General features: G+C 42.3%; 1 protein-coding gene across 10 annotated transcripts in view; it reads right to left on the bottom strand.

The window, feature by feature from the left end:
* The window catches only part of LRRFIP1 (LRR binding FLII interacting protein 1), a 112,638-nt gene extending 88,904 nt beyond the window's left edge, over nucleotides 1-23,734 (bottom strand). For 8 of the 10 annotated variants that reach the window (XM_051786749.1, XM_051786754.1, XM_051786751.1 and 5 more), the window contains exon 1: nucleotides 23,561-23,720. In XM_051786749.1, coding sequence (XP_051642709.1) covers nucleotides 23,561-23,650 — 90 coding nt within the window. In that variant the 5' untranslated portion in view covers nucleotides 23,651-23,720. Of the gene's footprint in view, nucleotides 1-23,560 lie in introns of all 10 variants that reach the window. The other 2 variants (XM_051786761.1, XM_051786764.1) reach the window with 2 other exon arrangements.
* Between the last annotated feature and the right edge of the window lie 1,668 nt (nucleotides 23,735-25,402).

Here is a 25,402-nt window from a genome sequence, read left to right as displayed (position 1 = left end):
AGATCAGGAACAAAAAGAAAATTGAGTAAGAATGGGAAAAAAAACACCACCCTAATGCTGGAAATATGATTCAAGTGTTAAAAAATGCAATCTGACTTTTTATAGAGTACAAAAGCGGCAACCACCATGTTCTTTCACTTGACAGTATCTGGCAGAGGGGGAAGAAATGAGGCTTCAAAGTCCTGTTTATTGTAAAATCTAAGGCCTGATCTAGTTGTGAGACTAACAAGGAGAAAACAAATTTAAGTGCTGACCTATAGGTCTAAAATTAGTTTCATTAAATGCATTGACTACTGGTAAATGCCATTCTCATGACATGAATTCCAAAACAGGACTCTGGAAAGCTGCATGTTCCTCACAGCATACATCACTCTCCAAAACTAGATTCCTTCCTGTCTAGTAGGTATCCATGCTCTTCATAAACATAATTATTAGGAGTTTTTTATGGGTTTTTCTATGTTGCCTTAATATGAACAGTACTGAAGTCCCCAACTTCATATTCCTTCAGTGTCACAAAGCACCATCACTGTTCTGAATGCAACAGAACTGCCCATACTCTTAACAACAAGAGCAAATGTTCAAGTGTCCATACAGAGCCAGAGTTCTGCTAAATATAAGTAGAATATTATATTCCTGATCTTAAAGAAGCATCAGAATTGACAGTATGTGACCATGCTTTTTTTTAACACACAAGTTATATAAAAATAGTCTTTTCTCCTTAAATCCTTACGCTTCACAGTGACATTTAAACCCTTCATGCTACAGGGGCGTTTCATCCTGAATTCAGCACAGTTCTGCTGCTTTTTTTATCCTTCAAAAGTGTTCACTAAAGCACTCAAAGACCGTTCCATTAGATTCACACTGCACTTCCCCCGGGCATTCTCAGTCCCAGCTTCCCAAGCAGTGGTCTATCTACACATTACTGGGCTTTCTAGGAAACCTTTTCAAAGAGAAACTGAAATACAAAAATTTATTGAGAAGTTCTCATTTTCGTTACTTTAAAATATATAACCACCAATTCTCTTCCTGTTACCACTGTGACCAGCAACTGCTCAGGCTGAAAATTATAACAATCAACCTCTTAGATAGGAACCATTTTCCTTGGAGTTGGATACTTTTAAATGGGTTTTCAATCTCACGGATGCAAACCTGCAAGAGTCATTTACCTAAAGCATTCAGGGAACACAAGCTCAGGATCTGTGCAGTGTTCACATCAACCCTGATGTGATGAAGCCACACTGGAGAGAGGCAATGAGCCCAAGAATTCTGCTCCAGGATCTCAAAGCTGGGCCTTAACTGCATAACCACAATGATAAAAAAATGCAGACAACTACAGAGATGGGGGCAAACAGGAGGTGTTTTTAAGACACTGAGACTTAGATAGTCAAAAAAGTATTTTCATGGATCTGAGCCTCAGGCTTTTGATTTCAAATTCACAGGAAGGCTTCAAAGTGTTCATGCTGCTCCAGAAAAACCTTATGGACAAAGTGGCAAAAAGTTACTAAGCTTTGTTAGTGCAGTGGTATTTACAGAATATTGCATGTAAAAACAGACAGTGTCTTGATTTAAACCAATATCAACGACAGTCTATATAAAACTCTGAAACACCCATCAGCTACACTGATGGGTAAAGCAGGTCTAGTGCTGTTTTAGTTTTGCAACAACTTATAAAAATCTGACATTTCAGCAAATTCAACAAAACAGGAACCATGGTACATGATACAGTGAATTTCTAACCCATTTCTCCAGCAAAATCCTGGTTAGTCCAGTAAAAATCCCTTTATTCTCATCCCGTGTTTAGCATTAGCTTTCATATTTGTCAACTGACACTGTTTGTTCATATACCTGAGCAGAGTGTTTGTTTATTACAAACAGAAAAAGGACAAGCTCACAAAAACAACCAACTGAAGCCAGTCCTTCACCCACACTGTCTAAGCATCCATGAGATTCACAGTCCTGGGAGCAGTGAAAGAAGTTCAGTCCTACAAAGCAAAATCTATACAGGTTAAATTCTTCACGAACACTTGATTTCACCTGAAAGAATGTTTTCATTCTCAACTTCGGGGTTGGAAGTGATGAAAGCTGCGTATGCTGTAAAAAGCTGCCCGCAGACACAGAAAAGTATTCTTGATTCCACTAGAAAAACAACAGCATCTGCCTAAATTTCTCTTCCTTTGACAGAAATGAGACTCAGCCACGCCAGAGACAAACAGCTCAACTGAATGCAAGGGGTTTATGGTTAAAATCTAGGAGTGAACATCCTGTATTTTGATGATTAAGATACTAAACTCATGTTTAACCTTTAACTGAAGAAATACCTCAGGAGCATGACCAAGACAGCTATAATATCCTGAACTGTAGCACCTTCTTATTTATGTTAATCAGAGGAAGTTATAAAATACTCTCCCTTTCTTCCTTCCACAGGCTTTGTAGGGAGTAGGTGGTGATTAACTTTTCATTAACAGGAAAAGCATTAGCAGACTACTCACAAAGCTGCCTGGAAGACTGAGATTACTGAGAGCCCTGGGGGCAGTTTTGGGCACCTCAATATAAGGAGATATAAAGTTATTAGAAAGTGTCCAAAGGAGACACCAAGAAGCCTCCATCAGCAAACCATCCCAAGATGAATAGTCGAGTTTCTTTCCTGCATCTCTTCCATCCTAATTGTTTCCTCAGGCATCCAATTGCAACGGCACCTTCCTTATCAATACAGACCTGACAGCTGGAGATGAGAGTTTACAGATCCCACCACCAGCAGCCTAAGGCATTAATTCCCTTCCACAGTTATCATTTCAAGATTATTGAAAGTGTTCAGGTGACTAATTTATGCATTCAGACAGTCACAGATTAAATTAGGAATTCTCTCTGTCAATGCTGCAATCCAAGGAGAAGCAAGTGGGATACAAAAGAGCAAAAAAGCAACATAAATTACCTAATTTGGCACGCTTTTGGTTGAAAAATATCAGCAGTTGGAAGTTGTTACAAGCCCTCAGACAAATATTTCCTCTGAAATACTATTTATTAATGGTCATTTCGGTGCATGTGCCAGCACTTCATTTCCAGAAATCTGCCTAAAAGCTGGATATCTGTGTTCATAGAATTGTTACTAATTTAAGAAGTCCCCACCGAGTGCCTAAAATTGACTAATTCTTCTAATTTCTAATGTGGTAGTAATAGGAGAGGTATTTTTCCATGTGTTCAGATATTTATACAGTCTTATTTTTGGTATGGTAAGCTGTTTGAGGATTTACATACAACCTATGGCAGAGGAAAAGGAAAATATGCTACACCATCTATTCCCAGTAAGCCAGCTATGGCTTTGGATGCCATACTTCATATATTTAGACTCAGGCAGAAGCAACTTTACCTGAGGAAAGCAGCTAAAAATAGTGATGTTTAAGTCTTATTACCAAATCTAAAAGTTCCTTCTCTTATTTCTATTTTGACTCTGTTTTCTTCTTTCTGTTTTAAGAGAAGTTCTTTGATTTTGGATGGAATTTACCTTAAAATGACTCCACTCTGTGTTTCCTTTGTCACATTTATCTTAGCAAGAGCCTGAAGGATAGGGCATCGAGCTTCTACACAAATATACTGCCTGAATAAAACCAGAAACTCTGGAAAGAAAATCACTTTCAACAGCAGGAAAATCCCAAATGGCAAGCCACTATCATCATGACTTTTGGAAGGGAGGGGGGAAAAATCCCAAACTAAAACCAACCAGCAACAAAACCCCATGGATTTAACTCCAAAAAAAATTTCAGAGATTATGAGCTGCCTCTCTCAGAAAAATGTCAGCTGCTTGTAAGTGATTGCTGCCTAACCCTCCTCTCCCACCTCCCAGTCTCTTTCCTTTTCTAGCAAAATCTCAACATTTTGGAAACTGCTTCTGCACTAAATAAAGAGGTATCTACCTCCTTTTCATGTCTGACCTTCGTCTGCAACCCGATAGACTGGACCACTCATGGCATCCATACTGCACCATCAGCCCAGCAAGCTGCTTTCTATTATGGACTGGGCTCTCTGCAGATGGAGTTCATTAAAATAAGCACTGTGGCAAAAGGCAAACCATCCACACGCGAGCAGAGGCTGCAGCTGTCGACCAGCTCGGCCATCTCCAAATAACTCCCATAACTCCAGCATGTAACACAGCCCTTCCTCATTTATTCAGTCCATGCATGGGAATGTCTGCAGGGAACATACTCTCACACTTCCCACCCAATGAGAGAAAGGAAGGTAGAGCAGGTTCAACATGAACTCATCCTTCAAGTCTTCAACCATCCAAGCAGAGATAGGCAATATCAGCCAATGCCAGTATGTCCTGGTATGAGAGTTCTTTAATGGGGGACTCTGTTAGTCCCTGACCAGAGAAGACTATGTAACACACTCACACTGGGAGAAAGGGGGGGGGGGGGAAAAGAAGTTGGTTTCATTTTAGAGCCTAACTTCCATTCCCCACCTAGTGAATCACAAGAAGACCATTTGAAGATGGAGGATCCTCAATCCCTTTTGTCAAGCACACAAAGTCTTAAAGATAAAGCTGCTTTCAACTCAATGCCATTAAAAGCTGAGTGTTGCAAAGCCAGACACCACCACAAAAGGCAATTTTAAGGACTTAGCCACACAAGGACTTCAAGTATATAAAATATGCTGAGCTGGAAGGGATCCACAAGGATCACTGAGTCCAACTCCTGGCCCTGCCCAGGACACCCCAACAATCCCACCATGTGCCTCAGAGCATTGTCCAAGCACTCCTTGAGCTCTGACAGGTTTGAGGCTGTGACCACTGCCCTGGGGAGCCTGTTCCCGTGCCCCACCATGCTCTGGGTGAACCTTTGCTGGGAGCTGGACTTGATGATCCATATGGGTCCCTTCCAACTTGAGATATTCTATTCTCTTACTATAAAGCTACAGTTTTACAAAGAATATGAGAGTTCATCTGAATATTATTGTTTACACTCCAAAAACCCAACGCTATTTACATGAATATGCACACCTAGTATATTTACTACTATGAAATTATTCAATAAAATGATTAATTTTTATGCATAATGTATATAAACAATATTTCCTCAAACCAGAAGTATCAATAAAATCCTTGCCAGACAGCTGCCACTTTCTCTGTGAGGTCTTGTTTTTAAATCACAGTTCCATTAGAGCCTTTTAGTCCTCACCAACACAGCCACTTAATCTTTATTTCTCTAACATGTAATTTCCTTTAATTATATTTGGAGAATACTTAAAAGCTTATTAACATTAATTATAAGAGTCAGAGAGGGCTTTAGCCGTAATTACCAGCACAAATCAAAGCCCCGAGTAATTTTTTGGGGGGTTTTCTTCTGGTTTTTTCTTTAAAGAAGTAATTAGATAATCTGTCATACTGAATTGCCCAGGATGATTGAACTGCTTCACTCAACACAATGAGCAGCTGAAACAGGTAAACATGAACATCTTTGTAGACAAACTTCAGCATCCAACTATGAGTGTATTTTCCCTCCTGTTTCAGCAAATCCCAAAATTCATTTGGAGATATTAAATGGGCTTTTGAGAAAGCATCAGAAAGAACTGACACTTCTCCTAAGCTTTTGTACGAATCTTTTTACTTTCACCCCTGTTTGGAATGCCGTACTTCATCTATTTAGATTCAGGCATGTATTTAGACTCAGACCTCAAGTGACATTTTGCAGCAATTAGGAAATCTAGTTTTCAGGTAAGCTCTAGCCTCAAGTGACATCTGAACAGCTGCAGGCATCAGGGGTCTAGAGGAGGACTGTGAGAACGGGGAAAGTAGATGCTGTAACCTTTGAGAAGGAGAAACAGCGGGGACTTAAAGCTGCCAAAGAGGGAGGCCACAGAGAGGTCTCAAACTGGTAGTACAGAGACTGGTTTAATTGTAGCTGTTATGCACAGATTTACTCTAAAGCAGACTTCACTCTCAAAGACCCAACCTGCAAAACTGTGACCTGGGTTCACCATATGGTAACATTAATATTGCATCGTAAAGCAGGGACATGTCTTCAAGGAATCCTGCATAAGCCATTTAGAGCATATGAACAGCAACAAGCATGACATGTCCCTCTTTTAGGTGTGTGAATTTTTCAGCTCTCAGCTGTCACTTTCAATGTCTTTTCTGACAAACTTCCAGCTTCAGATGGCAAGCGACTGCAACATAATCTTCTAAAATAAATTAGCTAAGCTTTCAGCCTCCCTACCTGGGGGAAAGCCCCCACTGCAGCCACAGTGCAAAGCTCTAACCTAGTTTTTCACTGTTTCACTAAGACTTTTTACCACAAGTAGGTGTACACGAGCATTCCCAGCCCATTCAGAGATGTCATTTGTTGCCAGCAACCGAGCTCTGCTGGCCCCCTTTGCTTGCACACACCTCACCCGTCCAGCTTGGTCACTCTGAGAGTGGGAGAACAGATGAAGTGATAGTTCTGCCCCTGAACTTCACCAGGATGCTTTTCCAGCTCTTCTTTTCAAAAAGCTCTTTGAGACTACTGCTAAGCAATCATGGTCTAAAGCCTCTGCAACTGGATCAAGAGAAGAGCCAGGATGCCAAAAATCTTGGACGAGAGGAAGTGACTCCAGTCCAAATGCTGTGATAAAAGGTACACTAGATACAAAAGCAGCCAGAACTATCAAGAATCTTTTGGCTTGTCCTGCCTACTCTTTCACCTCATTCATTAACTCATAAGTCCTACCGATTCTCTTCTCCAAGATTAAATATTTAAAGTTACATAGTTTGAACTTGCCAAACTTCGGTGGGACACATGCACAATTTCTCTAATTTGTACTGGAAAAGATGTATTAGAGGAGAAGAACAACTGCCAAGCACAAAACCTCTAGGTTTGACTAATAAATCAGTATTGCTTTTAAATAAATCCCTGTCTTCTAGAAGTATCATAATACAACATCCATCACACCAGGCAGCTTATACTCACAGAAAGCAGGTCCCATGCAATTTTTTGCTGAACTCAGGCTATGATTTCTGAAGTGCAATTCCATCCAATGTAATCACTTTATAATAAATTTCAGATGCTAAAGACCAACACTAGATTAAAACCATCCTGCTATGGAGATAGGTGAAGGACTGGCTGCATCAAGGTTAACTTTCCAGTCAATTCATCTCGGTAATCCTTCAATTTTGGCTTCCTATCTTGGCAAATCCAGGCAGGAAAAGACAGGTCTTCCAAAAAAAAAAGAAAAGAACAAAAAAAGAAAAAGGCATATCTTGTAATGGTTTCACTAATACCCAAGATGCTGAATCCAAAAAAGCTGCCAAAGATCTCTAATCTGTTTTCAGAAAGGAATGGAAAATTAACCAGCAGTGTACACAAGTAGAAAACCTTTGTGACACCTGAACTGGAGAGATTGAGCCAGTTCACAGTCTGGCTCATCTTGAATAACTGCTCAGTACATTTCCAGTACTGAGGCAAAACCCAAACTCCAAACAGGGGAAAAAAAAAAAAGAAAGAAAAAATAAAAGGCAGCAGTTTTCCCATATTCTGCATTCACAGAAAAGTTATTTTTTTTCTCTTTCAAGGGGTTAACTTTGCCATTTGATCAAGTGTGAGTCAGCTTGAAGGGGAAGAAGGCAGAACCTTAGGGCAGGAAGCTCATTCCTAGGACACCTACTTAGCTAAACCACAGGCTGAAAGCTGTGCCAGAGACAGCATTGTTTTACCTCTCCAACAAAAGGAAACAGCAAGGTGAGGGAAGCAACTGCTTGGGAATTAAGAAAAGGGGGACAAAGATGCACCATAACTGGGTTCTGTTCTGATGCCTGTGCAAGTCAGGCAAGACTTAAGCAGTGTTTTCTCCCCCATCCCTCACCAAAGGGCCCTTGTTTTACCTGGACACTTCCACAGTATCATGCCCCCTCCCACAACAACAGCACAACTTCCAAGGAGCTCTTAAAAATCAACACCAACACTTTCCTGTCAAAGATATTTAACGTATAAGACACCTCTCTCTCCTTTTTATCCTCCCTTTTTTCCATGATGAATTTATTTTCCCTCCTCAATACAGTGTAGCATTTGAGTGCCACAGCAGCACGGATTTTCCCGTGGTTCTTTGCCAGGATCACTCTTGGTTTGAGTCAATGTCCAAGCGAAGGAAGTTCACTCCCCATTTCACTCCAGCCATAACCCTTTCCCCTGGAATTTCCAACAATGAGATGGTAGAAAAAGCCACCAAACAACAAAATGAAATTGTTTTCTCTTGTTTTCTGCACTTCACTTCAGCGTAACCAAAAAGAAGACTAAACTTTCTGGATTTCATGAGCTTAGCATATTCCACAATGAAGAGAGCTGATGCCAACATAGGATGCATGAAAATGAGAAAGCAGTGGCACAGAACACTGATTATTTTCTAAAAGCAGCAACATTACATTGCATTCAAGCAAAACAAACACAAAGCACTTTGACATCTGACTACTGAAGCATTCGGTGGCATTACCATGATCTTCTCTCATGCCCCTGAATTAGCCCATTTCTAAAATAAGCACTGACTGACAAACTTTTAGGAAGCTTTAACTGTGTGGGTTTTTCTGTTTTGGGATTATATTTTTATGTAGCATAATCTCACAGCACAAGCAACCAAACAGGATGAGGAGATAAACCAACACAGTGACAATTCATTGCTGTTCTCAGACTCCGCCCTCAGTCTGGAGATCTTTTATTAAAGAGAGACCTTTATCCTGAAAGTTTGATTTCATTTATTTCTTATGCAAAAAAAACCGTGTTGTGCTGAGTGTTGCCAGCCATACAATCTTTCAAGGGTTTCCATCTCTGATAAAACCTGGGAAAGAAACAAGGACACTTGGAAGCCAACATCTCTATTGATTGAGTTGCACGTGTCACACACGGGAGCGGCACAGCCAAGCTCCTGAATGAACTGCCTTCAAGAATCAAGGAATTACAGCATCTCACTAATGAAAGAAAACTCAGGAGTAAGAATCATGCATCAATAATTATTTATGCTTCTTGGAGATAAAAAAAAGTTTGAATTCAGCAGAATTAAGACCAGCAGCTGATGAGTAAGAGTGTAGAAGTTGGCCAAGAGCCACTACTTTAGGGAATAAAAGTATTTATTGCCGACTCCCACCCTGCCTAAGTTATTTTCCTGCACTATAAAAATAGAAGTGGTTTAAAAACTATTGTGCAAGAAAAGCTATTTCAAATTAATAACTAAGAGCACAGAAGATTATCAACAACACCCACTATGTTATACAAAACAAATCTCATTTCTGTATTTCCCAAGGTGTTCCCTGTACAATCAGGTCACACTTCACAATGAACCCACTGCAGTGCTACAGAATTGGAAATTAAATCCATTTATACAATTGTCCTGGTTTGGCAGTATTGGGATGAATAGTACATCTCACTGCACCCAGCCCACCCACATTCCTGTTGTAGAACTGAAACAAAAGGAAGCTGAAGATAGTGTGGCAATAAACAAACCAATAAATCACACAACTACTTTATTAGTCATTTTCAAAGCATGTATAAAGTTTTGAAGGAAACAATTCAACATATGATGTTAATTATCTGTATTTTCCTTATTTGCCATACCACACTTTCCCTCTTTTCCTCAGTCTTCACCAACTAGCAAATCCAGCCAGGGTAATCACTTATTGCATCTCAGATGGAATTCTGTCAAGCTTAGCACATTAAAGAGAGTACTAGAAGTGTGTTGCTTCTATATATAAACTGGCTGCCTGGTGTACAGTATGTCTGAATAATATGGCCTGCCTGATGCTGGATGCAAGTTCTCCTGGACAAGGAAAAAAGAAATCCCTCTTTGGAGTTACGTTCAAACAACCGAAGCACCTCATAATGTTCTCGAGGAACAAGAGTTCACATTGTCTTTGGAAAAACCCATCACACCTACCAATTACACTTCATTACTGAATTTCCTTGAGATACTCAAAAGCCTTTCATAAAGCACATCGTGCAAAGCAGTAGAAACAAAGATTTGAGTGCAGAAGCAGACAAAATACTTCAGGAGTTACAAAGTTGTAGAGAGGGTTACCTGCCTCCTCTCCCAGGCTGCAGCATCAGACCTTGTCAGCTGCTCCTTTGCTCTGTACCAGCATCACACCTTTCCCCTGGGTGGCCTTTGTATCCTTCATAACAGCACATTAAAAATACACCCAAGCAACCATCGTGCATTTCCTTATAGAAATAAATACACCGAAGGTTTCCAGCTGTAACATAACACAGTTATAACATCGGCATAACACAGTTATGCACAACAAAGTTTATAAAACTCCACAGGCCTTCCCAAGGTGACACCTGGATTTTTGGCTGCTAGGCAGGATTTCCTGCAATGCCCACGGTGTAAGTTCTTGGAACTTTCTGAAGTTTAATGTCAAAAAACTCAAGCGCAATGAATTTTTGTAATGCCTGCTGACGGATTTTTAACACCTCTATTTTCCAGAACGCCTGTTCTCTGCTTTACCACGTGTCTCCCCAGCATTTGGGAAGTGCTGACTGTTCAGCACAGTGTTACTCCTCATCTCAGGTGCTACACAGCACATTCTTTCAAAGGGAACACTTGACTGTGTTCGTGTCAGCCTGACTTCACCAGATTGCATAACCAAACTAGGTTACAGGGACCCGACACTAACAGTTGATATCAGTACTATTTAAACTGTTAGGGAGTCAAAATAATTATTGTTTTATCTATAATAAGAACTCATTGCAACAGTTTTGATCCTCAATCCCACAGCTTGTTGACAGCAGGAGGAAAATCAGTGTGTTGTGACACTTGACCTAAGTTGTCAGGGTAAGACTGATGTCCAGAGCCTACTTCCAAAATTTAATTAATTAATTTAAAAATGTTAAAATGAGGGATAATGCTGTAGAAGCCACTGTTGAGTGCTGTGGACACTCAATATAGTTTGAGTACCCTTTAAAAAAAGTAAGTTAAGACAACTTTCTAGCAGTAAAAAAGGTGCCCTCAGTGGCACTTTTCTTTCCTAGCCATGTATTTGAAAGCAGATATTCTCCTCCTTCCTCACTGAAGTACCTTTTCCCCTGGGAAGGGTTGACCTACAAACCAAGGTATTTAAAGAGCAAATTACTGTTTAGAGTTAAGTACTTTCATAAATGGGAGTTCAAAACAGAAACACTCAAGTATCAAGTCAGAACAAAGGGTTCAATCTTTGTTTACACGGAACTTCCATTTCAGTAAGTATAAATATCTACAACTACACACATCTAATAGACAAATTATTTCCTCACGCCTCATAGGTATACCTCTAATTTCTGTCACAAAAGTCAGGGATATCTGACCTCTTCAAATAATTAGTAATGATAATAAATTCCTAAAGGTACATTCCTACCTGACTTCAAGCAAATGAAAGACAAAACAAATTTTTACATGCAACATTAAAATTCAAAACAGGAGATGACCTTTAGTGCACTCCTCTGAGTGGAATGTTCTCATCCACAAGCAGATTTAATTAAATTTAGCTCTTTAGACTGATTAGAGTTAATAAAGCAATTTGTTAATAGACCGTTTTATTATGTTTACAATACGATGTTTTGTTGGACACTGTGTAAGTTAAAGCTGCCAGGCACTGGTTTTTCACTCTCTTCAACTGCACTGATTTTATATGAAATTTAAAAGAAGGACCCAGAGTCATCATAAGCACTGGAGAAGATCAGAAGTCTAGTACATAAATTAAATTGCATGAAGGACCCTACAAGAGATGTCACCAGAGAGGATTATTTTGATTTTATATGTAAAACACACCAAACTCACTATATACAAGAGAACTACTGTAAAAATAAAAATTCAGCATATGCAAGAGAACTATTGTAAAAATTGTGATTTTTCATGCCCCTCACTGCTAAATACTTCTGTTAAGCAGTGGATGACTCCTCTGTCATCTGTTTAAAAAGCGTTTGGGGAGAGCCAGGTGGGAAAGAGTTGCATGGAATTCTTCAAATCGTATTACCTGCCTGCAGAGAGACTGTGGTTCTGAATAACTTAGATATTCTGCTACAACAAATAGCCTGCAGTTCTCCCTCAGGCTACCCATATTCTCATGGAAAAGCCAGGACACTTCAAATACACACTGGAACTCTCCATTTGTAACATCTGCCAAGGAAATGCCAAAACCAGCTTGAGCGAATCTGATTTAAGGAAAAGTGTCTATATCCAGAGACACCACCTTAAAAAAAGCCTGGTGAAGTTGCCTTTTCTTGTTAGTACAGCTGTACACTGCAGAGTATGGATAACAGCTTCTACTACATCGTGCTTTACTGGATTTTCTGTCCTTCGTTAACAAAAAAAATCAAACTTCAAACATTTAGCAGCGGCGCTCTAAGCACGTCTCTTCAGGAGAGGAGCCAAGTTCTACATTTCAGTTTGCAGAAAAAGCACATAGGAAATTTCACAAAGAAAAACGTTTTAAAAATTCACTTCAAGTAATTTCAAGAGACCCGTCAAAAAATAAATTAAAAACAAAAAATCTAAGAAAATCACACTGTGCCCTATATCTCAACCAGTTCAAAAATTTGTATCTACAAGACACACTTACCTGGCCAGCGGACAGGAGTCACCCTCTCATGCTGCCATCATTCCACAACCCACCCCCTCATGGGAAGAGGAATTCCCTGAGAGAGTCAGGACATGCCAAGACAACTTGCCCAGGGTGCGATGGCACTGAACAACCCACCAGCTCGGATTAAAGCTAAAAAAACAGCATTGTTTAAGAAACCATTGGACAGCTTTTGTGTGGGGGTGGGATAGGATTAGTGCATCCAAACTGGGTCTGAGCCACAACAGATTACCTGGAGAATCTGTGTCCTAACCCTCATTAACAAATTAGTTTGGTTTGAAATACACTACCAGGCCACACACGCCTTGTTTAGTGGTACAACAGAAAAATTACCTTCACGGCTACTTACTGGGGTTCTGGAAATCAAAGAATGCCACCTGGAATACATCAGCAGCAGAAGACAGAGACAGCTCTCCCCTGCTCAGGTTCTTTCTTTGCTTGCTCCATTTTTCCCTCACAGCGTTTACCACCCAGCAGATACAATTATAACTTTTATCCTCAGTCTCACAGTCTATTTAACACTCAAATTGTGTTGATTGGTAAGTTCAATGTCAGGAACAGCTGTGTTTGAAAAATGGCAAAGTAACAAGAAGTGGTGAGAGAATGGGATAAGCCAGCAGCAGCTCAGCCCTTGGAGAATCACATTCGATTAGAGGAAATTACAATGAACACCCGATTCCCTTAAGGTTTCCCACCAGCTCCCGAGGTGCACCCAGCAATCTTAGAAATGTCACACACAAGGGGCTTACACCTGATGGCTGTATTCACAGAGCTCTCATCCAAGACTATTTTTTTGGCACACTGTGGTGATTTTATAGTGGGAAGACTGAAAGAGGAGACTTGCTAAGCCAGAAGCACAGGTAACAGACCCCAGAGAAACATCTCTAGGTAGTGCATATCTAAGAAGCTTGTTTCTGTATTAACAGGTTGAGCCTCCCCAAAAAAATGAGGCTACATTTTTGTAAAGATTATAGCTCACTACAAAACCACTGATCTTTATTTTCTATTGCTAAATTTGTATATTGCTTGGTTAGACAACAAGTTACCTCTCACCTGAAAACTGTTGTTAAGCCTGACAGGTTACACTTATTCCATCAGTGATACAAAAGCATTTCATCAGCACACACAGAGAACCTTTCTTTGCTTGCTCTAGTTCAACAAATAATGATTTTTTTTTTCCCAGGGTAATTAAACAAGAATGGACAAATATTACTAAACCCACTGTATAACCCTCTATAAATAAAACACTGACATTATCCCTTGTATCCACACACAAGCACACACTATTTCCCAGAGCCCCTGGATTCCTCCACAGTTCATTTAAAGGTTAGGTCACATCACTGTTTCAATGTACTCATTTCACACTGGGGCAGATTTAAATTTCATATTTAAGAAACAATGGAATAGCATGACCTTTGGGTATCCCACAACATGTCCCAGAAGCCCACTTTCATTTTCAACAGATGTTGAATCAACATATTTGTCAATGTAAATCCTCTTAGAGCCCAGCAGTACATTCAGCAAAGGAAGAAAACCAAGACCAGCACACACACATTTCGTATGGGAGAACAGACAATTTAAGGAAAACAGTTTATGGGAAATACACAGTTGCACAGTAAAGCAACAGGGTTGTAGACCATCAAAATTTTAACTGACTTATTTCCTAAAAACACATAATGTTAAATCTACTATTTTCCTAGCAAGACCATTGAAAGGACTTGAAGTTTACAATCAGAGAGAAACAAGAAGCAAATACAGATTTTTAAAAAAAAAAACTAAACCAGTAGGCTGTTTTCTTTTAGTGTTCACAGTCAGCAGAAGCAAATATGATTTCATGGGTTTGTGTGAAGACTGCAGCACACCAGCACTGATAAAAACAGCCCTATCTGAACTATCTGACTCTGAAGCAACATGTGTTTTAAAAGGGAAAAAATGTGAAGCCACAAGGGTCCGACAGGAGACCAGAGCCCAGGGATTTTTCTGCATGTAAAGCACACCAAGAGCCTTTCCTTGCTCTCCTGTCATCCTAGTATGTTAGCTGATAAACGCTCCATAATTAGAAGACCCAAGTGGGGATGCCTGAAATCCATCTGACCTGAGGGAACAAGTTTAAAAACCTGACCCAGCTTTTAGAGTGCCAGATACCCGTGTATTACGTTTCTGTCTACTGGAAGGGGCTGGCAAAGGCAGACAAAAGAGACAGACTCAACTAAACATGGTATTCAAACGTGGGATTAGGGAAAGGTTATTTTGGGACGTAGGAAGTACTCAGAAGAGGCAGGCAAAGAAAAAAAAAAGAATATTAAATTTAAACCAGATACTGGCAAAGGGAAAGGTCACAAGATACGCAAAAGTAGAAACCAAGAGGGAAGAAATATTACTTCTTTACATTCCCTGTCTGTGCAGAGCTCTGCACTCAAGGCATCTGTTGGACTGCAGGAATGGTTTGCAAAGAGTCACCAGTGTGACAGAGGCATCATCACTTCACTGCAGGCAATATTAACACAAGCCACTGCCCAAACACCTAAACCAGTAAACACACAAATAAACTGTATTTGTGGAACTCTCTTCCAGCAAGCTTTTCCATTCTGGGAGAGATAAATCAATCTGACACTAATTACATCCAAAAACTGCAAGTAATGACATTATGGTAGGAAAAGCCCAACTCTGAGGGATCTATTTTTGAGGAATTCAGTTGGAGACACCATCTTGCTTCTTTCTTTGATAGAAGTTTGAATACAGATTGAATAATCCACTTTCATTCACATAAACCTTCCGACAGCAAAGAGGAAAGAAAACTGTTGCTCTGAAACCTAAGTATCATTTGTGCCATTCTTCAACCACCAATGATAACAAGCACTGCCCTACCTAATTACCAGGTATTAAAAATAGGAACACAGTTATGGTGATACACCTGGTAATTTTGGTTTACCAAAGACTCTGATTTCTTGTACAGCATATAATACAAAAATAAAATCTAAGTATTCCGTCCCAGAGCACAGGAGTTCACGAAGCATTGGAGAACTAGAAGGCATCCAGTGTTTTTGCAAGCATAATGTCAGGATTAAGCTGTGTGACAAAAGAAGCTCTCATCTTGCAGAGAAACCAGCATGCAGGAAGGAGGAAAGACGAACCCAGCAAGGAGCTAGAAGCAACAGGAAACGAAGAGGCTTCCTCACCACATCCAAGACTGGAACACAGCTCAGATTTGGCACTATCAGATCACTTTCTTTGTCTCCAGCTCAGCTCTTAAATGCTGCAGTATTACTCAGGTGGATACAGTCCACGCCAAGCTGTTGGCTCACAGAAGGGCAAAGCAGATGTGACTGAACAAATTCACCTCTCTTCAGATCACACCCAGGCTACTTCATACTGGAAGTGCATCTCAAAGGAATCAACCTCCCAGTTCTAGGTCAGAAATTTTTAATGAGCGATTAGCTCAGACACTCATTTTTGTTGGCACCAAACAGTATCTTAAGTTGTTAAATTAACAAAAGTTATTTCAATGTATTCAGTTAAACTTTCAAGACAGAACTAGTCACTCAAAGTTTTAGACCAGACCTGTGCCCTTTAAGTACAAGTATGCTCAAAACCCAAAACATCCATCCTTCCTTAACCGAGAAACAGCTAGTTGTGTTAAAACTTTCAAATTTTTATGTCTGAGAATAAACCCAACATTGTTTTCAAGGGATCTGAAGACAGACATCCCCCCTTTCACAATGCCACACCCTGAAGTAGCACACACTTCACACAGGAAAACATGAAACATTGAGGGGATGAAGGAAAAGAGCACAGGATTTCAGGCTAGATGCTGCAGTGCAAGTCAAAGTCATCTTGGGAAGACACTAGTCACTGCTTCATTGAGCCAGGGGTACACCCTCTTCTGCCCAGTTTTTGGTTTAGGCACGCATCCACAAGCCAAAACAAGCAACTCTCCATTTTGGAAACAGCATTAGTCAGAGTTAGCTTGTGTCTTCACCCCTCCCAACACTCAAAAGTCTCTACTGGTTAGGCCATAAAAGTGCTCCTAGCTCTGCTCACCGGGAAATATTTCCCACTCCTTGCCCTTCAAGCAAGGATTCATGCCACTTAGTTAAGTTTGTTTAAAGGCAGATTTAGAAACCATCCAAATATTAATAGGAAATTTCTTTGGTGCTGTGGTCTAACCAGTGAGTACTCTGGGTAAGGACAGCTGTCAAACTTGCACAGTGGGCAGAGTTATGGCAAATTCCTGCCAACAGGAAAGTGGTACTTCTGTGTTTTTTCCCAGCCTCTGAACACATGACTTTTGTACCCTCTCTGTAGCCTCCAAAAATCATTAGTTTTTAACAGCCTGAAAAGAACTTAGACGTTTTCATACAAGAAAATTATGTCACATGGTCATTCAGCTACTTGAAGTCATTTACACTGCAAGCACTGCGTAGCTCTTCCTGCATAATTAAAACCACCACATGCCTACCAGTGAAGCATTGCTTTATTTAGTATTTATTATGCCACATCAAGCTTTAATTTCAACAGTTAAATCTTCTACAACCAGGCCTCTGAGAGCTGCCTTACATTTCTTGCAACCTACCAGCAACACTGGTGGTTCTCCACCCTCAAAATACCTGAGCTCCAGCACATCGGACTACTCTGTTTAAGGGGATACTGTCACTAGCCTCACTCTACTGTAAGAGGTTATGCTACTCACAGGATGAAGTGGCACACAGCAGCTCTTCACCAGCAGGAATTTACCTTACAGCATCTTACTCTTAAGAGTTTAAAGCAAAATTAGGGACGAAGATGCTAGGCTGGAATCTAGGGATCACAGTACCCTTGAGCTGCAGTGATCTGCACCACAGCTCATCCCAGCTACCCATGGTATGAAAGACATATTCACTAGGAATCAGCCAACACCAACTGCAAGACTCTACACCAAGCCTGCCCATATGGATGCATTTTAAATGTATTTTTGCCTAATACAATGTTCTAATTTCAATGCACATACCAGCTATTTTTCCAGAATTAGCTGGGAAAGTTCTACAGCCTATTTCTTGTTCCATAACTTAAATAAAGTGAAAGAAAATGAGAGTGTCTTGGGAGTAGATGGTTACAGATGTCCTCCCACAAGAAGCCCTTAAGCACTTCCTTCATCTTTCCCATGTGATGAAGCCCAAAAATCAGCTGTTTTTCTATTACGTGCAAGACTAGCTGCATCTCTGGTGGATTCAGAGGGATGGGCAAGAGCACGAGATATCATGGAGCTTTCTCTGCTTCTGGTATTGAAATGACCGTGCACCTTCCCTTCTCAGAAGCATCTCTGGCATTTAAAATAAACTCTCCAAGCCACCTTACAACTTCTCTGAAGGAAAATTTGGCTTGCTGCAGCTCCCTTGCCCCATCCCCCCCCACCATTCCAATGGGCAGCTTCTCCCCAAAAACTATTTCAACACAAGCGAGACAACAGCTGATATTTCAGAGCTGCTATTTTAAGGATTGCCTATGAGTGCTTCTGTCTAGCTAGACAGATTCACTGCCTTGGCAACCTGCTGACTTGACAGGAGGGACAAATACCTCGCTTCACAAGCCCCAAATATTATGTGGACTATGCTCTTTTCAACCAAAGGATGGAAAAAAAAAAAATCTGAACAATGTTGAAAGCCTTGCAAGTACATTTGAGCTCCAACTTCATTCAGCAACAGGCCTGGAAAAACATCCTTCTAGATGAGGTAATGATTAGTATTACATCCTGCAGCCAAGCTCAGCATCTGGGCTTGCAAAGAAAGAGGCTGGGCTTCCCATGTTGTTAATCCTACCAGTAGTCTCTTGCTTGACTGAAACAGGAATCACAGTTCCTAAACAGCTGTTTCCTCAGACAGCAAGAGAACAGCTGAAGAGGATTCGGGCCAGGCACGGACACAAAGGCAGGCGACTAATTATTTCAAGTTGCAATAGGCACAGTGTGAGGCAGACTGTGCAGTGGGAAACAGGATTTTTATCTTGCTTCCCAAACCATCCAGAGCTGCTCCTTCACACATTTCTTTTGGAAAAGATTGTAAGTGATGCCAATGCCGTTTGTTGGATATACAGACGTAAAACATTAGCAAAAAGGAGTGTTTGATGAAGAACACATTTGCTACATAAAATCATCTCAAATTTGGAGCAATTCCCCACGCCCTACTGGCAAGCATCGCCTACAAAGTCCTCCTTCCTTCCTATATTTAGGTCAGCCGGGCTGAGTCAAGCCCTCCAAGAGCATCCCTTGCTTTCATAACTTTCTGTTCTAGAAGAGAGACTTACAGTCAGACATGCTTCTTCACATCATATGTTAACCCTCAGAAAGGCAGAAAGTAATACAATAAAAAAATAAGTCAAGTACTGACGCTACATAAGCTAGACTGTTTCTAAGGGCTTCTCTTGGAATATTCATCTGGCTTACAAAAGCCTTCACACATCTGTAATGCCAAATACTGTTCAAAAAAGTTCCACCACTATAAAAGAGGAACACAGATCTTACATGGGCATTATCTCCTATATCCTTAGGGAACACGCTGCTTTAAATGCTCTGGTTTGCATAACAGTTCAATAAAGTTTGAGTGGCTTGTGTTTGCTCATATAAATATCCATTCTGCTTGGTTTAGCTTCGACTTTCATCAAATTGTTTCCATCTCCACATATGGAAGTCACCCAAAATTCTGTAAAAACCAGAGATCTCTCCCCCAAATTATCCCCTCAATTAAAAAGATTTCACATTCACTGATCACAGCATCTCTCCACTAGCCCCAAAACTCCAACTTAGGCTTTTGAAGTTCCTTAATACCTTCTTACTGTAATCATTATTTTACTGGTTGGCTGGTTTCACCTGCATTTTGAGCTTTTTCTAATCAGCAACGCGTTTTGCTCCTCACAAGAGTGTAACATTCCAATTTTTGAATCACTAGGCATACAAGCTAATGCCCAAACTAAACACTTCAGCGAAACAACCAAATTAATGATCCATAAACTGATTGTTGCAGTTATCGAAAAAAAATACTGAGGTATGTACAAGTACGTAGGTGACAATTCTTGAAAGGGACATAAGAGTGTACAAAGAATGAAGACACAACCGTCATAACACTACTTTCTTTAATAATAAACATAAATTATGTTGCTTGAATTACTAATTTCAAATTAATTACTAGCTAAAGAGTTCTACACTGTAAAATCACGGATGAAAAAGATTTCTAGCACAGGGATGACACAGGGCAGAGCTGTTTTTTGTGAGCAGTATAACACACTTGTTTGCAAAACAGTGGCAAAACAAGGTGTCAATTACTTTCCTAATAAAAACAAGAAATTGACCTTCTCTTCCTCATTCAAGAAAACAAAAACCAGTAACTAATATTACCTGCCTGTGAGAAAAATACAACATTTACACAGATGGCAGTTCCTTGTAGGATTTGCAAAACTCCTTCTGCTCGTGTAACAATTATTACTGTAGTGGAAGTTAGCAAGAAAAACAATCCCCTAGGAACAGTGTCTCAAGTAATCATATCAAACCCATGTAATCCAAGCGGGAAGCCAGCTCCTGTAAGGTTCAGCAGCCCAGGACTCTGCCTTCCCAAACCACGCATGCACCAGCCCGACAGATGATTGCGCAGTACGCGGACGCGATTCCCGCTGGCTGTGCTGGCACAGACCTTGAAGAGTATCAAACTGCTAGATTTTGCAAACACTGCTGGCATGCACTCACCGAGGAACAAAACAGCCCAAAAGTTTCCATTGACCTAAACACAGAATAATCTACTGGCGTCAATGCGAGTCTGAAAGCGGAGAAGCCGATCATTGATCTGCTTCGCTGTCATCTGCAAGAGCTGACACCCAGGAAAAGACAAGCTCAGCAATACCAGCCAGGTGTGTGTACAGCAAATCCTGAGTGGCAGCTGTCTGTGGCTGTTAGAAACCCAGCACACCGTGTTCTCCTGGTAATTATATTTACATATTTGCCATCCACTTAATTACCACGTCTGCCAGGAACTCCGCCGCCAGATTTAGCGGTGCAGCACTGTGCCTTCTACCTCCCTTCTAATTAGGTCTAGACAAGGCGACGAACTACATGCAGCTCGTCCAGTTCAGACATTGCCTCAAACATTAAAACTTACTACTACTGACTAACACAACTAATACTGCTACTAAGCCCTTGTCACTATAATGTGCTTCACTCTTACAACTTCCTTCCGCTTGCTTAGTTACTTCCCCTCCAGACCGACCGCTCTCGCGTCCCGTGGGGCGAGGGCTGCCCTCCTCACCACACCAGGCTCTCCCTCGGTCCACGCAAGACTGCACACGCTGGCTAAAAATTAAAAAGAAATAAATCATGCTTCAAATGGCAGGAGTTTAAGAGTCCTTACAAGCCTTACTGTCTCCTAGTAGAAGCACGCAGTAGAGCAAGAATGGTGGATTTGTCAAGATACGCTGACAATCACAAAATAAAACTGGAAAGTGTCAAAGCAGCACAATCTTTGTGGAGGAAAACCAAAAGGAGAGAAGATGTTATGTATTTCAGCTCACTCCGCAGGATCCCAAGGTAAAAGCACCTCCATGGATCAGTCTGGTTTGGATGCTCTTTTAGGCTCCTATCTCAACATAGGAAAAATGAGATTCTAGGATGTGCAAATAACTTGCAAGCACCTCTGTCTTCTGGACAGCAAAGACCAAAGGAAAGAGAGGAGTGAAAACCTATGTGCAAACACAACATGTCTATGTCCCAGCTTTGTCTGAACACCTGTGAGGAAGGCTACAAGAGACCAAATGTCAGTAACCCTTATACCCTTCTTAACATAAAGACTATCAGCATCCCTATTAGGAAGGGACAAAAGGCTTAATCTACATTTTTTAAGAATTTTAAGGTCATACAGAAGCAATCCTTTGTGGGATCCTCTGTGTGGAAAACAGGTGGTTAAACAACAAAACAATAATAAGTGCATAAAACCCAGAGACAGAGTAATGGAAATAGTTAAAATAATATGGGAAAATGCTGAACCTTGAACTTGGCAGTTCACAGTTTTAGCACTCAGGGGAAAAGATAAAAGACATGCTTGTGTTGGGCTTTTCGAACAAATGGAGTTGTCCTTTAAACAAACCCCAGGAGAAGAAAAAAAACAAACCACAAAACACCACAATATTTGAGCCTCAAACCACTGCACAATGCAGTGAAAATCAGATCTAAGTTAAAGAAAAGAGAAAGTGAGAGAAAAATGTGCAACAAAGGACAACCTAGGCCCTCCGTTACAATGTTTTCCTTGATCAAATGACAGCACAGCCAGGACACAGTTATGGAATTTAAACTCTCACCCCAAACAATTCTTAGGATATTATCATGACACAAACTCTAACAGACAGCACAATCACTCTTGCTATTTTATGTCCAGACAATGAGATATTCTTGTCCTCCTATCTCAAACTCCATCCCCAGGAACTTTCTCATCTTCTCATCAAACTGCCACAAAAATCTGCCTTCTGGAAACACGCTATCCAAATCACTCACACAAAAATCAGTCTACTGCATGTTTTCCAGTGATGCTACAAGCCACTTCAAAATGGTACACAAGAATAGTAAAGGCATTACTGACAATATGGTGCATGATGCTACAGCTAACTCAACCTACCAGGCAGTGCCACCAAAAACAAGCTACAAATTAGCATCCTTCTTTATCCTGCTGCAACTGTGATTCAGGAAAGGAAACCACAAGAGACTTAAATCTCTTCTAGAAGAGCTATTTATCTCACAACCCATCTTGGGGTGAGACCAACGCCAGGCGAGGAGACTCACATAACCCATACTAGGGGAAGCAAATGGCCACCTTCAGCAGCAACCAGCACTGGAGCAGCTTAGACACAGTGAATCACAGAATGGGTGGGGTTCAAGCGGGCCTTAAAGCTCATCTAGTTCCAATCCCCTGCCATGGGCAGGGACACCTTCCACTAAGCCAGGCTGTTCAGAGCACCACCCACTCTCAGGGATGAGGTTTCCACAACTTCTCTTGGCAACCTATGCCAGTGCCTCACCACTCTCACAGTCAAGGATTTCTTCCTAATATCCAATCTAAACTTACTCTCTGTCAGTGTGACGACATTTCCCCTTGTCCTGTCACTACATGCTCTCGTAAATGGTCTCTCTCCGTCTTTCTTGTAGGTTCTGTACTAGAGAACAACCCCAGAGCTGCTTATCCCGCTCTCAGGTTGGGGTTGCCCATCTCTCCTATTGGAAGACTGTGGGACAAAGGATGCAGAACAACCCGTGGCAGATTTAGTAAAGATAAAAACCGAACTCACATCATTCCGGTTGCCACTGAACCAATGCAACTGCACCCAAGAAGAACAAGGAGGCAGCAAGCAGCTGGTTTAACTGGTTAAAGTCACACTGAGCACAATGCAGTGTCTAGTGGCCGGCAACGTAAATATACGTCAGTTTTCAAGTTAGAGGGTTCAATTATGCCTACACCCAGCATCAGCCTGCAGTATGCCAGTTTTATTTTTTCACTTCCATCTCTGGAAGTGTTCAAGGCCAGGCTGAATGGGGCTTGCAGCAACCTGCTCTAGCGGAAGGTGTCCTTGCCCACGGCAGTGGTTTGGAGCTAGATGATCTTTAAGGTCCCTTCCAACCCGAACCATTCTGCGACTCCATGATTTTTAAGTATCCGTAACACACCCGAGCGGCCTATTTTCAGTGGTTAACACCAGTCTCAGTGGTTCTCAGCAGCAGGCGATGGATGTTCCCTCCCGGAGGCGCTGGAGCGGGGGTGGCTCCGGCACCGCACGCCCTTCCCCGCACCGAGAGCCGGAGCGGTGCCCAGCAATGGTCACACAGACGGAGGTGAAAGCGGGTTTTTACCTCGCCCTTGAGCCGCCGTGGTGTCTGTGGCCAGGGGCGCCTGCGCGGCGCTCGGGGGAGTCCGGGGGGGAAAGAGAGGAGAGGGAGGAGGATGGAGAAGGGAGAAGGGGGGATGCCGCCTCACGCCGCTCACTCACCTCGCGGGCGATCTGGTTGAGCGCATCGTCCTCCGCCGTCAGGCGCTCCCGGTTCGGCAGCCGCTTTCTCCCGGCACCCTGCGTCCCCATGGCGGACCCGACGGGACCGGCGCCGGACCGGCCCCGCTCCCCGGCAGCCCCGACCGACCCTCCCGCTCCCTCCGCCGCCTCCGCCGGCGCGCCCGTCACCGCCCCCCGCCCCGCGCATGCGCCGCCGCCCCCCGCCCTGAGGGGCAGGACGAGGCCGCCTCGTCCCCCCCTGCCCGCCCCCCGAAACCGGGATGCGGCGGCTCCCTGCGCTGTGCCTTCACAGCCCCGCTGAAAAAGGGATTCAGGGGAGCCCCTGCCCGCTGCCCTCACGCCCCCCCGCCCCCCTTCCCCAAAATCGGAGTCCAGGGGGGCCCTGCTCGTTGCCCTCATGCCCCCTCCTGCTCCCACAGCCCCGCTCCTCCCTGGGGTCCCCGGACTGCCCGCCGAGCTGTAGGAAAGTCACAGCATCACGGAGTCACAGAATGGGTGAGGTTGGAAGGGAACACAGCAGGTCCCATCTGGTCCAACCTCCCTGCTCAAGCAGGGCCAACCCACAGCACATGGCACAGGATCGTGTCCAGGCGGTTCTGGAGTATCTCCGGTGAGGGAGACTCCACACCCTCTCTGGGCAACCTGTTCCAGTGTGCAGTCACTTGTACAAGAAAGAAGTTCTTCCTCGTGCTCAGGTGGAACTTCCTGGGCATCAGCTCCTGCCTGTTGCCTCTTGTACTATTGCTGGGCATCACCGAGCAGAGCCTGGACACCCTCCCTGCAGTTACTGACAGACCTGGATCCTCCCGAGGCTGAACAGGCTCGGCTCCCCCAGCCTTTCTTCATATGAGAGATGCTCCAGTCACCCAGGCATCCTCGTTGCCCTCCACTGGATCCACTCCATGTCTCTCCTGTACTGAGGAGCCCAGACTGGACACAGTGAATTTACCAGAAATCGTGGAAACGGGCATCAAAACCTCACCAGCAGCAAAGCTGGGGGATTCCTCTGCCACAAATACGGGGGAAACAGGATAGAAAAATGTCTCCTCGTGCCCTGAACCCTCAGACAGCCTCATAGTCCTGTGGGATCTCTTCAACAATGAATTTTCCTATTATGTATAAGTGGACATGATTCATTTTAGTGTCAAGTACATCAGTGCTTAATTAATTCACATTGACAAGGAAAATGTATTTTCTGGAATTCCTGTCACAGCCCTTACACCTTAATTTTCACAATAATTCCCTAAATATGAATTAAAAGTCTCTCAAGCTCACGTTATTACACAGACAAAAAAAAAGGGCTACAAAACCCGCACACCCCCTTCTGACCAGAAATCTGCATTTAATCTTTATGGCTTAATTTTACCATTGATTTAAACTTGATAAAGGTAAAAGCCAACACCTGCCTTCTCAGTATATATTGGCAGTTTTCATGTACAACACCTGAGATTTGGGTCATCCTCAAGTTAACTGGGTAGAGGTATTGCATCGATGCTGTTCCTTGCACCTGGTACTCTTTATCTTACAAGAAATAAATTATTTTTGTCAGCAGAAGTGGATGGATGAGTCCCTCACCTTACATGGGCATTAAAATGTGCATCACATCCTCAGATTCGGCATCAAGTTTACTCTGACCCCACACAAGTGGATAAAAAGGGACCTCCTCTGCAGTGCAACACTGGGGCCTTAAACTAAGCTCTCACCCTGGAGGCAAAGCCTTGCTGGGTCTGGTTTTCCTAAGTATCCCTGAGGCTTCCCTTCTTCACCTCCCCAAGGCCTGGCTTAGCACTATCACCCTTTCAGGCTCTGCATAACTTCTTC

Source organism: Manacus candei, unplaced genomic scaffold (genome assembly GCF_025592945.1).
Source record: "Manacus candei isolate 608988 ecotype Guabito, Panama unplaced genomic scaffold, ASM2559294v1 h1tg000023l, whole genome shotgun sequence".
NCBI lineage: Eukaryota > Metazoa > Chordata > Aves > Passeriformes > Pipridae > Manacus > Manacus candei.
Note: the sequence above shows the minus strand (reverse complement) of the source record. Positions and strands in the feature narration are given on the sequence as shown.